This window comes from Corticium candelabrum, chromosome 7 (genome assembly GCF_963422355.1).
Source record: "Corticium candelabrum chromosome 7, ooCorCand1.1, whole genome shotgun sequence".
NCBI classification, from domain to species: Eukaryota; Metazoa; Porifera; class Homoscleromorpha; order Homosclerophorida; family Plakinidae; genus Corticium; species Corticium candelabrum.
The window spans coordinates 2,614,023-2,632,957 of NC_085091.1; the positions used below are offsets into that span (position 1 = coordinate 2,614,023).

General features: G+C 42.3%; 2 protein-coding genes across 3 annotated transcripts; both read left to right on the top strand.

Annotated features, from left to right (window-relative positions):
• The first annotated feature begins 2,614 nt into the window (after positions 1-2,614).
• LOC134182177 (uncharacterized) lies at positions 2,615-10,215 on the top strand. Its single transcript, XM_062649547.1, has 4 exons — positions 2,615-3,240; positions 8,860-9,223; positions 9,295-9,393; positions 9,450-10,215. The coding sequence occupies exons 1-4, from the start codon at positions 2,752-2,754 to the stop codon at positions 9,944-9,946; spliced, it is 1,449 nt and encodes a 482-aa protein (XP_062505531.1). The 5' UTR covers positions 2,615-2,751; the 3' UTR covers positions 9,947-10,215.
• Positions 10,216-10,674: 459 nt separating this feature from the next.
• Positions 10,675-18,436, top strand: LOC134182156 (uncharacterized). Of its 2 annotated transcripts, none has more exons than XM_062649520.1 (6): positions 10,675-11,181; positions 12,350-12,722; positions 13,446-13,556; positions 13,638-14,146; positions 17,827-17,893; positions 18,379-18,436. In XM_062649520.1, the coding sequence occupies exons 1-5, from the start codon at positions 10,726-10,728 to the stop codon at positions 17,851-17,853; spliced, it is 1,476 nt and encodes a 491-aa protein (XP_062505504.1). In that variant the 5' UTR covers positions 10,675-10,725; the 3' UTR covers positions 17,854-17,893; positions 18,379-18,436. The 2 variants fall into 2 exon arrangements, with proteins under 2 accessions (XP_062505504.1, XP_062505503.1); XM_062649519.1 differs by lacking the exon at positions 18,379-18,436 and adding an exon at positions 18,048-18,242.
• Positions 18,437-18,935: the final 499 nt, after the last annotated feature.

Below are 18,935 nucleotides of genomic sequence, written 5' to 3' on the forward strand. Positions count from 1 at the left end.
ATCTCTATTCGATACGTAAACCATCGAGTTGGTGTGCGCACGACTGCCATGTCGGAAGACACAAAACACATGAAAAGTATATATGCAACCAATACTTTGGTATATAATCCCAGAAGACGTCGACGACTATGTCAGAGCATGTTCTGCATGTCAGAGGTGAGCGTTTGCGGTTTCAAATGACTGCATGGTCTCTGCGTGGGTCATAATCTATTTGAAATTATGAAGAATATATGGCGTACAGAGACTTTGTTAGACAGGGACGTACAACAGCATACGCACAGTGTATAGACAGATGGCCTGATTCATTCATAGATTCACAGATTCATATATTCATAGAATTCGACTTACATGCGTATGCAAACCCAAAAATCGCGTATCTATACACAAAAATTTATTGTAGGTAAAAACGATTGAATAGATACTATAGATTAACCTGATATGTGACTCTAAATAGATATTTCAACAAGCAGTAAAGGATAAAGTACATAAGATTCCAAATTCACATCAATTTCTGATTTCTATGAATCAAATAACTAATATAAACAAGAGGTTGATATGAACAAAGTAATAGGTTACTCTACTCCTGCATGCTGCCCAGCTATACACGATCAACTATAAACTAATTATCTAATAAACATTATTGATAAGAAAAAGTATAGGTGTACTCGTTTTATTAGCTTTTTTACAAGCCCTCACTAGTTATGCAAACGTGGGTGTATGAGATGGAAAGGCGTCGTTTGAGTGCTAATCAAATGACTAGAGAAGCACATTACAGTGCTAAACCCCCGGCAGGTATGTAATCACATATCTCGTCACGTGATAATGTTTTGCATACTGAGATTTTAGCCCAACCCCACTCGTCTCAGCTAAGGTTTCCAATGCAATCGTCTAACTAAACAAAAGTGCAAAGCGTCTCCAGACTTGCGTACTTACAGGTCATGCAGTCGCTTCGTTCGACAAACAGACGCGTTGTCATGGACAATGCACGTTCCCCTTCACAAATTCCCATTGAGCGCCAAATTTCTGTTGAAGACGACATTATAGTGATTTTTGCAACAACACCGCGGCCGCTCAGCCGCGCACACCGAAAATTCAAGCTGTCAGACTGCAGAACAACTATGCAGAAACACTGTGGAACAAGCAAAATGTTACAAGTCAGGTACAGACAACTACACGTACCGCAGGGCCCCTGATTCCAGCACCTTCGCTCTCTAGTCGTTGTTGGGAAAACATACACGTGCAAATGTAGACTAAAAAGCGTTGCTTCTATATGTTAATTAAATCCTTATGTAAAGCAAAGGACTAAACACCATGTACAGGATAGATGTCCGATGACCAAATTCTCGTAGCACAGCTGCCAAACAAAGAGAGGTGGAGCCATATGATGACATCACGTTCGTCTATTGGTCGTTAATGACACCACTTCTCGTCTATTGGTCGGAATAGCTTCATTGCATCTGCACTAATCGAGTATAAATATTCGGTCGTATGGTCGTACGGTCGTTGGTGAGACGACTACTGTACCATTAGCCCGGATATCCGGGCCTTCGTTAAAATATTGGTTTGAGATCATGACGATCGCAGTACAAGAACATGTTTGAGAACAGAAAGTCTTCACACTTGTAGTGACTAACACTAAAGTTTTCTCTACCGTACTGTACCCACTTTTTTTGCGATAGAGGTACGATGTGTCAGCAGACCTATAGCTGTAATCTCTGACTCTGAGGGGTGCGAAAGAAATCGACCTACGATAGAGCTCGGGTTCTGCTCTAACCTGAGTTACTTTCCTGTACAGTATCGCGAAAAAAAGCACGCGAAGTTAGTGTGGCGTTCTACACACCTACAGTACCGCACCCCGTTGTCTCGGACCTATATACGTGCACATATGTCTATCTATAGCTATACGTTGCTTGTAGCCTCGTGACATGCAATGGATCCATTGTACGACCTTTTGTTTTATTACAAAACATGAACATTTATAAATGTTTTTATGTACTACATACGTGTAGACTACAAGGTAGTATATTTGTCTAATTCAGTTGTGAGTTTCACTTTGTTCACAACAAACAGTCGATACTCAAAGAAGAGGCTTACCAGGGACACCACTCGAATGAACACTAATTTAAGCACGTAGAAAAACTTTAAGTTTTACCTAAATAATTAAATGTTTTATATTGCAGGTAATTTTCAATAAATTCTTGCAATAAATCTACAGAATAAATCCTTTCATTTATTTATAATATTATCTAGACTAAAATTTTTGATTAAATATCAATTTATGTTAATTAAACAATACTATAATAATAACTAATATAAATTTCTAGGGTACTTTCCTAGCTTAGTAAGCGTATAGGAGCCACAGGGGTCAATCTTTCAATAATTATTTTCTGGTTTACTGCACTACTCATTTATAATTATGCAATAAAACCTAAATATGTTGTACAAGATTGTAGTGTTTGGCCCCGTATGATAACCACTTCGAAGACTTTCTACGCGTAACTAGCGCTGCTCTTCAAAGCAGAAATTCTTGTGACGGTGACAGAGCTCGACATGTTTGCACTTTTGTCCTAGGCTTCTGATATACGATTCGATTGTCACTAGACTTAGAGTTGTAACGATGTAATAGCAGCGCTCTGGACCTACATGCGGAACTGAAATGTTCCGAATGTCCGGGTTTTAGTTTCTTATCCGGGTATCCGAAACGAAACAACCCATGGGGAAGAGAGATTGTATTTACTAAAGTATTAGTCGATGCAGATCGTCGACCACTGCCCTATGTCTGGCGAAAGCCGAGGATCACGAGACAATCCGGGAAACTCGACATCGCAGGAGGCTCCACTGGAGGCTGCAGAAAGCGCTACGACGTCGAACCGTAGCGAAACTATGAACTGGCATCGCTCTCGCACAGGCCGCGGCTTTCGCTCCAAACCGCTCTCGACGAGATTACCCGATATCATGCGAGTAACGTGCGGTCATCTCGAAGGCGAGCTCCACGTCAAGAAAGTCGGCTCTGGAAGTCGGAGCCCATGCATCTACTACAACAACATGTGGGTGACGCCGAATCAGTTCGAAAATCAAGCGGGTAAGACGTACTTGAAGAACTGGCAGTGGGCTATTCGGCACGACAGGATTCCTCTTCATACGTACGTGAAATGGGGTCTGATCAAACCGCACAGCCAACGTTGTGATTGCGTGCTGTGCAGAACGTGTGTACCCCATCTAAAGAAAGTGTTAGGGAAGGTGAGACAAATACAACAGTTACTGTTTGTGCGCAGACTGGGTTAAATCTAGAAAATGTGCGTTGCATGCTTCGATTTGTCTAGTTAGTAATTGAGCGTTTAGGACAATTTGTAAGATTTCACGGTCGTATTTTTGTGTCAGTCTGTATACGGTTTTATTTGTCGGTTTGTTGATGACGTAGACGTGACGCGTTTGTCCGGCTCGCGTGCGTTGCGAAAAAGGTCGAAATCTTCCTGTGCCGAGACCGCGCATGAAGGGATCGAAAACGGGCAGCATTCTCTAGTCTTCCCGCCCAGGTTTAGTGCAGTCTGCTTTTTTTCTGGATACGTCTGCGAGTACAGTAGCATCAATGCTTGATCTAGGCTTCTGGAGTGCAATTCTTTCGTATACGATAGGGTACAATGGTGTCCTACTCTTGATGACGTCATCGCTTTCGTTGGTTCACGTTGTATCGTGGTTTGTTTGTCACATTCGACTTGTTTACTTGTTGTCACGCCGCTGTAGGAACGGATTTGCGAAAATAGTTTTAATTGTGCTGGCGAATTCGGTCCCCTTTTCGGAACAATTTTTGGATTTTGTCCTTCTGAAGTTGTTGCTCCTTTTAACGTTCAAAGTGAAACGCACACGGGTCAGATACGATGTGTGTGCTTCGCGTGAATTTCGTACAAGTTTGATTGTAAAGAGCACGAGAGGTCCTTTTATGTTGACACTGACTCCGGGAAACTGTTTACGTCGTGCATGTGTCTACCGACATATGTTTGGTGATTTTACACATTCGACTGCAAAGCACAATTGTCGATCACCTTGACGTACCTCAATAGAACACATTTTAACTTATACTCGTACGGTATGGCAGTAATACTCAGTGTAAGCACATACGGAGATTTCAACTTTTATAACTTACTTGCGAGCTGCCTAATTGATTTCTTAAACGATTGAGCTATGATCGACAATTTAATATAATGGCCGAAGGAAGTTTGCACGTGATAGGGCCCCTCTACCACTACGGTTTACGTCGTATCCTAGAGGACACCTTCAGGGCTTGTTTAGGTACGAATTATCAACTGGTTTCGCTTAACGCATGTTAGTAGGGCGTGATTAATGATGGACATAGCACCAGCAGAAGTGTAACAAGGTATCTTCACGGTCGTATGTACAAAAGAGTACGATGCTTTATGTATGCAGTCAACTTTGAGACAACCAGTGCTCCTGGCTTTCCGATAGCCTCAAACTTCGGTCGCGAAAACCGTGAAATATCCCTCTATGTGTCTAGAGCTCGTTGATTGTACTGAAGTCGCCTTTTCAAAGGCGGTTGGGCCATGTGACCGGCCCGACTGGGTGCTACGGCCTTGATCTTTCGTCCGGAGTCATACTAGTACATGTCATCGACACTTTAGTGCACACATGCACATGGTGACGGGAGGCTTGGTACATTTGCAAGCTTGCGTAGACGCGGACGCAAAACTTGCCTGCATGTACGCAAAAATTTATTGTATGGAACACGTGGAAATGGTCTGCAAGAAGTCATGCGCTATTTGAAGAATTAGAAACACGAGACAAGGAATTTAACGTCAACTTTAAATTGAATAACTCTGTCTGCCAGCTACTTCCAAATGCAAAATTTAAGTGTTTGACAGCATGCTTCCTTGCAGAATGGCTGCAGGACTCGACTATTAGATGTACTGTATTAATGCCGAAGAACGTGCATTTTTTAGCATGGCTGACACAATCGCCATTGTTACGCCTCATACAAAAAGGAGTGTCAATAATACTCAACATGTACGACTCTTTTGCTGAGTCAATTACTGCTATATGTCATTGCTAAAAGGATCTTTTCGTATGTCTGGAGATTGTTATGCCATAAGAGATATCCTTGTCATGATTATAATCGGAGCAGAATAGTGCATGGCAGAATAGAATTGACGCTGTCGTTTTGCTGGTCGTTGCATGGAACCTCGCTGATTACCCATGAGATACTCCTCTGAGCATATTGTTATATCCAGATTGATAACCTGTCCGGTTAAGTAACCCGGACATCCAGATTGTAAACGGGACATCCCGATTTGTAATCTCTCTGTATACGGTTAAATAGCCTGCTGGCCGGTTTGCAATCTGGTTGATTTGCAGTCTGCAGCTACAGCTGGTCTCACCTTTTTTTATTGTAGATGCACCTTTCTATCCAAGCTTAGAATGGGGAAATTAATTCATTGTTCTATTCAAAATACTCGCAGTAGGTGTTGCCTCGTCTTACTTGTCTGTATCGGACATACGCTGCATGGACCTCGCAACATCAACTGCTAATGCCAAAGCTTTCCGTTCTGTAAATTGGGGCAGCAGGGCTTGAACATTCTCAGAAACAGACAGACAGACAGACAAACTGCAGAAAGGCAAACAGACAGACAGACAGACAGACAGACAGACAGACAGACAGACAGACAGACAGATAGACAGACTGCAGAAAGGCAGACAGACAGACAGACAGACAGACAGACAGACAGACAGACAGACAGACAGACAGACAGACAGACAGACATACAGACAGGTTGTTTTATTTGAACGCTTACTCTACCGATAGCAAGCGCTAACTGTATGCAAAAAACAGTCAATGGACAAATGTTGAATTTCTCTATCACATGTAAAGTCATCAAAGTTGCTTGACAACTTCTTAAAAATCACTCAAGAAATGCAAGATTGTACAACTACAGCAAGTTGCTTCCTCCATCTATCTTGAAAGTCTGCTTTATTGTCTCTTCCATGTTCATCATTGACAGACAGACAGACAGACAGACAGACAGACAGACAGATAGACAGACAGACAGACAGACAGACAGACAAATTATTTTATTTGAACGCTTACTCTACCGATGACAACTGCTAACTTTATGCAAAACAATAAAAGTCAACGGACGAAATGTTGAATGTCTCTATCATTGCTATTAGACAACTTTGACAACTTCTTAAAAATTGCTAGAGAGTTGCAAGACTGTACAACTACAGACAGTTGCTTCCTCCATCTATCTCGAAAGTCTGCTTCATTGTTCCTTCCATGTTCATCTTTCGACTTCTTGGAGATCTTATTTAAATAGTCTTCAGTCAGAGGGCCCCAAAAGCCGAAGTGCTCGAAAACCTATTGGATACATGGTGTGATGGACTCTGATACGGATTGTTGTTGACCATATTTTGCCATCTTTCTTTGTTCTCGCATCTCTACCGCGTAGCCTGATCTTTTGGCAGCTGATTTTAAGGTATTGCAAGACAGGCAGGCAGGCAGGCAGGCAGGCAGGCAGGCAGGCAGGCAGGCAGGCAGGCAGGCAGGCAGGCAGGCAGGCAGGCAGGCAGGCAGGCAGACAGACAGACAGACAGACAGACAGACAGACAGACAGAGCGGTTTCGGAATGATTTCTTTGCTGTCAATGAGACAACCAGCTTTTGTTGCATCCTGGGCCAACGCTTTTACAGAGCTGCCATTCCGATTCCCTGTTTTACGACCTATCATCGACAGTCTCTTAATCTCTTCAACCACTCCAATCAGTGAGGCAATAGCAAGGTCTGTCTCTCCAGGAAAACATATCTCCGACTACCTGCCATGTACAGGGAAAGTTCAACAAAAGCTATCTTCTGTCACTGCTTCTTCCAATACTCAGTATCTACTCGAAAATGCCCCCACTGCCAGAGATGCAGCCCGCCTACGCTCAACAACAGGTAAGGGCGCTGGGGCTTGGCTTCCTGCTATCCCTACATCGGAAGTGTTCGCACTCAATTCTTGCGAATTTCGCTTGGCGTTCTTCCTTCGTTTGGATTTGCCCATAGCCTTCTCCAGCTGGACAACGACATGCAATTGTGGAGCTCTTATAGATGACAGTGGATGCCATTTGCTGACCTGTAAGACTGGTGGCGGGCCGGTATGGTCTCACGAATCGATTTCGTCCGTCTGGTCTGATTGTTTCCGTGGGTTGCATACCTACCACCGCAGGGAGCCGAGAAGTCGTTATACAACTTCGGACAACAGACCGGACATCGTATTTTTTAACTTGGACATTGGAAACAACGTTGACCTAGATATCTCCCTCGCCCACCCATGGAGTAGTGACATCTTTCCATCATCTGCTGGTGTTAGTGGTGCCGCTGCAGAGAAGAGAGCAGACAGGAAGAAAGAGAAATACAGCAAACAGCAATTACCAGGAGGCATAATTGACACTGTAACCCCACTGGTAATGGAGCATTTTGGAGCTTGGGGGATCGATGGGTGGAAACTCCTGTGCAAATTATCAAAGAAATCATCGGACAAAGTGGGACGACCGAACGCTGCGGAGTTTATCGACTTCTGGTCCAAACGCTTTTCTATTCAGCTCCAGAAGTGTAATGCTAGAGTCATCTCTACAAAGCTATCTTCGCTGTCTGAAGACAACAGGTGTGACATCTTTGCCACCCAGTACTTTAGCCACTAGCTGGTACTGGAGGCTTTGCTTGTACACTGTAACTTTTAAGTGTAGTCCTTATTTTGTTTTACACGAGTTTCAATTTTAGCTTAGTTTAGTAGATGAACACTACTAGTAGTTGGACAGTACATAGTACTCTGCATTACAAAATGTATCATAGATAATAGTTCAAATATATGTGATTGGCAGACAGACAGACAGACAGACGGACGGACAAAAACAAATTATCATACTTACAACGGAGAACAGGTCAAACTAAGACTGTAGATCAATTAATCTAATGAAGTTATATAAATTAGTTAGACTCCGTATTAATTAATTGATTAAAATGTTGCTACCTTGCTACCTTACCTCTTTCTTAACTCGTACAGCAAAGAACGTCACTTATGTCGAGAAACGAAATTGTGACGAGTTTGAAACGCTTCTTCTTCACATATAATAGTATCGAAAGAACTTGGCTTAGTCTTCGTGCGCATGGGTTTCTTATTTAAGTGCGACATAAGTCAGCTTGCGCACTCCTTACACCACTGTTTTAACGCCTGCATTCAGTCTTTTGAACATTTCGAACAATAACAGCGTCGTACTAGGCTCTGTTTACTATTTCCGCAAGGCACTGCCCGGCTAGGTAACCAGACGTCCAGTTAGTAATCTCAGTTCTGGCTGTCCGGGTTACAAATGGGACGACAGTTAACAAGCGAGCTAGAATATTATCGCTCTGTAGGTTCTTGCCGCTAATAGAACGTTCGACCAGCGGTTTTTAAAAGAGCATGCTGCATTATCATTGGCGCAGAAAGCGTTTACTGACAGAGGGGGAACATGCATGATTATTCAAACGCTTGGACTTTTTCTGAGCGGTGAGCTAGTACTAAAGAAACAGTCATTAAGCCAACATAAATGTGTCATGTACAGATAGCCAGCGAGGAAAATTTGGGCCACATTTTGTATATATAGTTTGTGACTTATTTTGCTTTGAACGTGCATGTATAGGTTTAAAACGGTTAGCTTGCTGGGGACAGCTTGTGTGTGTGTGTGTGTGTGTGTGTGTGTGTGTGTGTGTGTGTGTGTGTGTGTGTGTGTGTGTGTGTGTGTGTGTGTGTGTGTGTGTGTGTGTGTGTGTGTGTGTGTGTATGTATGTATGTATGATACAGTTCGGAGTTTCTTTATTGTTTTGTATTTATAGAATCTTAAACGGAAGCCAGCATACTGTCCATCGAGTGATGGGACTGTCGGAAATGGTGAAAGAGGAGATCAGCCGTCGTTTGGGGCCCCGCGCCGCGGTTCTGGTGGCAGACGCGGTAGAGGGAGACTTGCCACGTTTTCTAGTAAGAGATCGAAAAGGTCTATGCAGAAAAGTATTTACAGACCCGTGAAGAGAGCATGTTCTGCTAAGATGTCGTCTAGACCGTCGGACAGAGCGAGGAGAGTGAGGAGAGGCGGTTGGGGAAGACTGACTCGGACACTAATAGAGGCGCAGAGCGAAGGGACTGACGTCAATCTGTGCGTTGAGACTCAACCATCTGCGAGCACTGACGCATGTGACAACGGTCAGCTTTATAAGATGCTCCTTGGGAGACTAACTGCTCTAAAGCATGCACTTTGTGTATACTACATGCAGAGCTTAATACCTGGAATGGCAAGCAGCAAGAACGAGAGATACCGTCAAATGGATCTTCTCTTGCATCATCTAGTGCACTTCAGGTGCAACGACCACAAGGTAACAATGTGTTTCTAACGGACGTTATCCGAGAGAGTGACTCTTTTTCTGAGCAGATCTCCTCCATCCAATGGCCACCACTTCAGCTCGTAAAGAACAAACTCCAGAGAGCCGCACAGACGTTACTGGTGAACGACCGAGCAGCTCATCTGCTGCAGTGAACTCCAGAGGAGAAACAGCCGCTCCGCCGAAACTTATAACTGCACATCGGGATGACAAAAGTGCTTTCACGTCTGCAGACTCTACGACGCACTTAGTCAAAAACATTCCAAAAAATTTCCGATCTCGTCGCTTCATCGCGTTGAAAACGCACGTTAACGCGATCAGAGGCGATACCGGACTGGCTAACCGTGCTGTAGAGTCGTGGACAGTAGATGACGTCGCTGCGTTTCTAGACGCCGCCGGATTTCGATGGCAGAGCTCGTCGTTTCGAGAACAGCTAATCAACGGGGAGGCCCTCTTGCATCTGCGCGAGGATCACCTCGAAGATATCATGAAACTCAAACTAGGAACGGCACTCCGGCTAATTTCAATAATTCGTTGCTTACAGTAATGATGTAGCTAATCGAATAATGCAGATTAATTAAGTACATAATTAATATTAATTAATCTAAAGTTACCTCAATACCATTGTAAGGAACAGATCGCATGGTGGACTTACTATACTCCACAAATTTGTGGAAAGATAATCATTGAGTTACTAGATCTCGTGTGTTTATCCCTTTTTATATATTGCCTTGCAGACGTATGAGCGTCTTTGCGGACACTGCTAGTAATTTGACCAGAGAAATTGTTTGCAATACATTGATGACCAGATCATTGAAGCGTATTGGCCGACAGCAAAAATCACAGTTTATTAACGCGTTTGTGCATTGTCTAACTATACCACTTCGTAATCAAGTAAACAAAGCCAACAGTCTGTAGAAACCGCTGTCGTCCAGTTTTCTATTTGATTGCATGCACGGCCTCTTCGCGGATCATCTTACAAAGATAATCACTCACGCAAGTTGATATTCATGATCGACAGAGTTACATTTACAATCATAAATATTTACTGTGCTAGATGAGAGACTATAGATATAGATCGATGGCCAGACTGGACGAAGCCGTAGTGGCAAGAAACTTTAAACCAAACAGATTTGTAATTATCGCGATGTAATAATTGTTACACGCGCGATTTGAATAATTGGAACACTCTGCGACGTCGCTAATTTCGAAAAGATTGATTCCACGTCCGGGGCTTGCGACATCCGGGTATGCCGTTCGTGTTACACACAGAAGTTCTACAACTAGAAGAAGTCGCTCAACGAGACGAAGTCGACCACTGACGGTATGTCTAACGAGAGAAAACTACACAGAGATAAACCGAGCGACTCGACGCGAAAAGAGACGCCGGACGAGCTACCGACAGCTCGACAGGCGACCGACAGCAAACGCCGACGCTTTCGTATGAGCAAGAAATTTCGCTCCAGACTGCTCGCGACCGGCATTCCAGACGTACTGCCCGTGACGTGCGGCGATGCGCGAGGCGAGCTTCATGTGAAGAAGATAGGCTCTGGAAGTCGCAGCCCTTGCGTTTGCTCCGATGGCGTGTGGCTGACGCCAAATCAGTTCGAGAACGAGGGCGGGCACTGCTTTACGAAGTGCTGGAAGCGAACCATTCAGCACGGTAGGACACCGCTGAATACGTACATAAAGCTCGGCCTCATCAAGCTGCATCGACAGTATTGCAATTGTGAACTCTGCAGCAGTCCGATTGTCGACACAGGCCGGAACTCGATCACGAAGGTAATTGGGCGTTTTTTTATATTTTTTCGAGTGTGTTTGATTGATGTGTTGTTCGTTTGTTAGTGTGTTGTGGTGCGCGATAAAACTCCGGCTTTGTTTCGGTAGTTTGGTGTGCATGAGTAGCAGGCGAGAGATGCTGTTCTTAGATTCGCCCCGCCTGCTGTAGACTGAGTGGCTTTCTATGTGGATACAAACTTGTTTGTAAACAACGTGGACTGTGCATGCACTACCGGACGCTGTAGTTTCACAACATTGAATACGTCCAGATGGTAGTGCAGCAAAGTAGTATTTACATGTTGATCTTTATTTATGTGAGATGTTGATTTATGCATGGAGTTTGTTGATGTGTGTAGTTCTAATCAGTGGCGGATCCCAGAATTTGAAAGGGAGTTTTGTCTATTGAAGGAAAGGTTACCTAAACAGGCTTAGTACTCCCATCTCTATTGTCTTATTACCAATTATTATAGTAGTCTACAACCACTTGAAGGAACTAGCGTAACATTTGAACTGAAGGATCTGGTTTTCAAAGCAGCCGGATCTGGTTTCCAAAGCAACCGTTAAAACATTGACAAGTTCATAATATGATATTACAGTGGACGTTAAATTGTTATGGTATCTGGGGAGATACAGAACCCATTGGGGGAGTGCATATATAGAGAATAAGAGAAAGAGAAAAAAGAAAGTTATTCAACTATACTGTATTTTTCTTTAAGTCATTATACAGTATAGGTCCATGGATCAGCAAGTATAAATGGAAGCTTAGATTGGTGTTTATGGAAACGATATTTCCTATAGAGTCTAACATTGAACCGCAGTTTGTGGCCTAGAGGAAGGGTCAGCGAAAGGACTTTCCATATGGACTGCGGAAAGCTCTCTGGATCCGCTTCTGCAATGGATCTATTAATTAACTCAGTGATCTAATGCATTCCTTGTGACATAAGAACGCATCTCTCTGTAACTAGGAATGAATCTGTTTAGCTTTTTTAGTTACTGGTCCTGAGTGAAATGTACAAATTGGGACAGTAGTTTAGCGTTTTATTTCGCCGTTTTCCCAATTGATAACATCAGAGTTGCTTTCCTCAGTTACAATTTGCTATCATTTTGTGTATTGATTATTATTATTACTACTACAAACAGTTGTGTTGTGAATTAAATGTATTATTGGCAGCTTAAGAAACCAAGAAAGAAGAGGAAGAAGAGGAACAGCAAATTTAATGACAGAAACGATGACACGTTTGAGGTTAGCGAGGGTACCAATCAAGTCCAAGCTACACGTAGAAATGAAAAAGAGATCGGAAATCTTGGCAAGGACTGCGTGCAGTCTGATCCTTTACATGATAAGAACCGTGATCATGAGGGTCAAGCATTTTTGATGAAGAAGGATGCCACTCTGAAGGAATTAGGAACAGAAAGCGATGCGTTAGCTGATCAAATCTCGTCAGAGCGACGCGCTAGAAAGAGGCAATGGCAGGACGACGAGAAATGCAGCGATGAGGAACTCGATTTCTCTCGCCTTAGTTCAACGGAGAATCCTGAAAAGAGTAAGTAGGAATTGTTTACTGAAGATAGAACGCACACACACACACACACACACACACACACACACACACACACACACACACACACACACACACACACACACACACACACACACACACACACACACACACACACAGACACACACACAGACACACAGACACAAACACACAATGACATACGGACGCACACACACACACACACACACACACACACACACACACACACACACACACACACACACGCACACACACACACACACACACACACACACACACACCACACACACACCACACACGCGCGCGCACACACACACACACACAGTGACACACACACACACACACACACACACACACACACACACACACACACACACACACACACACACACACACACACACACACACACACACAGTGACACTCGCGCACACACACACTCACGCACGCACACAGCATTAATAAAACGTATTATTTTTAATGTATCTACTATTGCATTTAATAGAAAATGTAATAAATGGAAGAGGTATTATTTAATTAGAAAATTAAATTTGATATAAAATATATAGAAATTTAAATTTGGCAAACACAAATTACGTAATATAATAAAATATACAAATATGTAGCAATTCATATTTTATGTAAATTAGTATAAAATGTACAGAACTTAATATTTTATATTCGATCTTCTGTAATAACAATGTAGCCACACTGATCATTCTTCGCTTGTAGTGCGTTGTGATGGTAGTGAAGACGGACGCGATACGACAGAGCAGACGACACATCTACGACTAAATAGTCGTCGTTCTCCAACTGATGGGTACCGCTTACAACTCTCAAGAGGTATGCGCGTATATACCTTTCCCATATGAGGGTTCGATGACTGCGCATGCGTGATTTGAATATTTAATTTTATTTGTGTAGACATGCAGCTGGTTGCGTCGGCAACGGCCACTCTGAAGAAAGACGGCCGTGAGAAACTTCGAGCGACGCAGAGCGATTGTATACCTCTCAGTGATCGATGCTTGCGCTCGTTTTCTCGAACAACTGGAAGGTCACCCATCGATTTGTCTGACATTTCAACTCCGTACTTTCATCACGACGCGTCTCCTTCTAACCTTAGCGACGACTCCATCGGTAGTATACGCGATTGTAGCCATCAGGCTCCGTCTCGTTATTCCGGTGATCTCAAGGAGCGTGTCGACTCTATCAAACAGAAGGCGGGATTGGCAAGTTGCGACGTGGACTCGTGGAGTGTCGATCAAGTGGCGGGCTTTCTCAGTGTGGCGGGTTTTCGGTTTCAGAGCGATTTGTTTCGACATCAGCTTATTAACGGGGAGGCGCTGCTGAGCTTACAGGACCGCCATCTTGTAGAGAACTTGAAGATGAAATTGGGTACGTCGCTGCGGCTGATGGCTCTAATACAGTGTCTGGTGAGTATGCAATCGTGAGAGCAGAATGCAGAGATGATATACTTATGATAATTGTTCTATATGGTAAATCATGTTTAACGTGACAATATTGGAAGAAGACGATAGATTTAAAATTAGATTGATATCAACCAATACGGTAAAACTGACTTTATCGAAATGTTTGCCGATTGTCGTCCGCAGTCGATGTGACTGATAGTTGAGTTGCGATTTAAATTTTTGTTGCCATTTGCATGAGAAATAGTTTGTATATGTTTACGAGAATCTTCATTATCGGTCGGAGGGTCATTTATTTCTGCTAACTATACAGTCCACATGCATATTTTCACATTACGAATGCTTTGCTCTCAATTCATAGTACAGATGAATTTACATTGTCACATACGACGATAGTGACTGTGTAAAGAGAAGAGATATGCGGTATCTCACCGAATAATTTTGCGGGTAAATTGTTTTCAGGTACCTGACAGGGGTGATCGAATATACGGGAATTATTTGACTGAGAGCTAGCTTATTCACGGATATATCGATAGCTTTCTAATGTAACCTGTAGCTATAGGTATGATCGCACGCCCGTATATAGGCGGGAGAGATCCGTGATTGCATGGGTTGGATCAATCTTCTCCTTGGCGGCTCACTTCTTGCTTAGTTAATTCTTTATGTCGGTTTTGCTTAGATATTGGTAGCTTCCACAGCCACGTATACACAGCATGCACAAATTGACGTTTGAAAATTTTGCACACCGCTACTTACCGCTCAGCTGCAGCTTGCATTCATGCAGCGTTTAGAAAGTGTATCTTTTCCCAAGCTCTCTTAGTAAGAGCTAGTGAATGTGAACGCACAGAGGTGCAACTACGGGGTTCAGTTAGTCCCGCGTAGCCAGACCCTTTCCCGCGTCAGTATGACGCGGGAAAGGGTCTGGCTACGCGAGACTAGGGTTCAGTGGGTTAAGTAAACCCCCAACTCATTGTGGCGTGAACCCCCAACTCATTGTGGCGTGAACCCCCTACTCATTAGGGCGTAGGCGTTTTTAGAATGAGGGCGGGGTTAAGTTCTGGCTACGCTAGTGACGTCGGGCTTTGTAATGAAAGTTATTGCATAATAATTGGTGCTGTATAGCTATGTAGATGGAGAAGGATGAACGACATTGTTTGAATGTGTCCAGCACAGGCAGCATTTTTCATCTTCTCGTAGTTGAGACTCTGGGTCTTTGGACACTTTCTAGCCTTCAAGTGCTCAAGATCATAGCACGTAGAGCTTTTATTAGACATAGTGTTTCAATTAGCCAGTCTGTTTGTCGTTTTCATCAGCAACTCTCTACATAGACTCTGGTGTAGCAATGCTAAAATGATACTAGCTAGCTGTAGGATATTGTAGGTACAGCTAGTCCCTCCAGGGATCTGTATATATATATATATATATATATATATATATATATATATATATATATATATATATATATATATACTTTTACTGTTTACGTATATCTCTAGTAGGAGTACTTCAGCATTGTACAGGTCAGTATAAAGCATTTCAAAAGTGGTCCGGCCTAACGCGCGCTAAGAGAAAAATGTGGTCCAAGAATGCGCGCCAAGAGACAGAGCAGTTTTCCAGCATACTGATATAAATATATTAGTCATTTAATTATTTATATTTTTAAACGAAAGTTTTGCCAATCGCGGACTGTTGGAGGTACATGCAACTGTTGGAGATAGTCCAGCCAAAAAACCGGACTGACCAGACTGATACTTACAACTCTGAATTAAGCCTCTGGTGAAAATTCACTCTAGAACATGGCAGGACCAGGCAGACCGGCTCCTACTGCCTTGCTGTAGCTCTGCGTGATGTTCTCTGTTTTAGTTGCAGCTATATTATTCAACTGTATTGCATACTATTACTTACATCAGATTATACAGACTTCACTCTTTCCTTTACTTTAGTTTAAACTTTTGCTATTAGTAACTGCATTTCTCTTTTTGAAAAAGAAGCCATTTATATTAATTTAAATCTTATTTAATTAAATTAGACGTTACTTTAAGTTGATGTCAAATATCATTAATATAAATAACCCTAATTTAGGCCTGGTTACATTGAGAACTCTTATGGTCGAAAGAGAGTGACTTCCCAGGACTTTCGTATTCAATAGACCATTATGCACATCACGAACGTAGGAAGTAGTACCTAGCATATTCACACGTTTGCATGCATACCGGATGACTGCAGCCTGATTTTCTCATGCATTGTTATAATACCGTAAGTGGTTTTCTTTGGCCAAACTACAGGGTACTAGCTAAGGGAAGAAACATAGACAACTGCAAATGAAGCCATGTTGTCTACAGAATCGTGTACGAATCATTTAATGTGCAACCTGAGGGTTCAGTTTTGCACCGTACAACTCGTAAACGATTACAGAAATTTATATACAAGTATAGTTGCCTTCAACACATCCGTCATACACCAGTATGTGATGTCATGATGACGTCATAAGGCTTGTTTTGGTTATTCAAACTCTTTCATTTGTACAAAGCAGCTTAAGCATCTGCGTCAAAAACATCTAGAGCATCTGTAGCTAACAAGTTGTCCGTAAGACATATACCAGTTAGTACATACTGTACTTGCACAACAACACGGTGTTCATCATCTTCAGTGTTTGTTCCAGTAGGTGGGTGATCTTTATTCACACTTGTTGTATTTAATGTATTTATTGAAGGATACGCTGCTATTTCTAGGATGACTAGGTTGCAGCTCACTGATTTAGACTGTACGAAGGAATAATGTTGCATGTGCGTACATGCACTACAGATTGTCGCTAGTCTCGCGTAGCCAGACCCCTTTCCGCCGCTTCATCTTTCCCGAGACGCGGCAAAGAGGGATCTGAGACTAGTCAGTCACTATAGCTAGTCTACAATACTACAATTCTTGCTAAGTACCTACTTTCTGCTTTATTTAAGTTGGGAATGCGCTTAGGATGTATATGTGTTGTCGCACGTGACTTAATTAAGTCTGCGGTGGTTAAACGGTGATAACCTGTATTACTTTAGCCAACTGATATAATTAATGGACCAATAGGGCATGCAAGAGAAAGTGTATAGGTAGATAGAATGGCACGTTTGTGGATTAGAAACAACGTCATGCGTTAGTGTGTAGTAAATTCTTGATGAGTGGAGTCATGTGTTTGACATAATAGGAGACACAGTGTATGGGATAGGGGATCAGAGTCTGAGCGCTGTGCTTTTCAGTCACTATAGTGCTTAGTATTTAGTAGCGTGATTGCTTAGAAATTCATATATATATATATAAATTCACAGGCATATACTGCTCGAGTTATAGGATATACATGAATTATGTATACAGTGTACACAATGTCCACATCAATATTGCAGATCGTGTTTCCATGTTCGCGTTTTGTCAAAGTAAATTCACATTTGGTTGGATGAGTTGCACAATGTGTCTTCTTGCAGCTAAACTTACAGTTAGAATTGTGTGCTCCAAAGATGTTAGAAAACAGGAATGTTTTACAGTATACTTCGCTTTAGCAAATTGATTATGTCAGTCAACGACTCAAGTGACTTGATGCGGGCAAGTTGCACCTGTTTGTTGTCTTGCAGCAACTGAAATCGAAGTGTTTCACGCAGAATGTTTTAGAGCTACTATTGTCAATACTGATGTGTTTTTTGTTGTAGATGATGATTATTACAATGCTGTGCTGATTGAGGGAAAGAAATTGATAAAGTTTATTGCAACTGGAAGGTAGATATTGTTGTCTTTGAGGAGTGTGTTTCTTTTCAATATGCTTGAAATTTGCTCACATTATTGCACTGATCTAACAGATAATGTTTCGTTAACCTAAACGGTCACATGTTTCAGATTGTAATAAGTTCATTGATCGTTTGCATGTGTTTAGGTATACAAGGCTTTAGTGCACTGCTTGTTGCTCTTATCTAGACTTACTCAATGCTGATGGTGTTGGCATTTGTAGACATGGTTCAGTTCTTCTGAGAGAATAGCTACAGTTATTTCAGCAAACTTCTCATTAGAGCAATGGCAACAAATTTTAGAATTATTAGCCAATTTGTTATTACATGCATGAGTGTCTGCAAACATACAAAACTTCAATTAAAGTGTTGCTTGTTCTAACTTTACGAATGGGTAATATTACAATGTTTATAAAAGTCGAGTGCCGATTAGTTGGTTTGTTGTCCACTGGATGTGTTGAAAACTTGCTTGAACTTTAGGAATTTTGCCAATATGAGTGGAACAACAGGTGTCGTATGCCTAGGGAGCGTCGTTTTTTGTGAAGGTCGGAATTCTTAACTAAGGAAATACTTGTTTTATTTGGCTACCTGTTGTTTGTCCATGCTGATAAATTAAGAAAGCCCTAGGGTACGGTTGAGTAGGCTGTTTACTATAAGACTTACACACCCTGAATTCCTGCATGTTTGCAATGTGAGAGAGATAACGGGCTTAACTGTTGAGGTGGGTATCCAACATGACTTGTTTGGTAATAACTGCGTTGTTCTGATGGATAGGAAGTTGGTGGCTGGGCTGGTTGTTTTTGCTTTTGTTCTTGTGTTTTGTTGCTGTTGTTGTTTCGTCATGAAAGATACATTTGCACATTTGCAGCAGAGGTTGATTTTTGTGAAACGATGTAGACTACTGCCTAGAGCGACTTGCTCCGTCACTCAACTGAATCAGCAAACATGTGATTCCTTACAGCTGTCATAGTTCGATGATCGTTAACTAAAGCACTGTATGCCATAATGGCAGTGCTAGTCATTCCTCGATCAGGTCT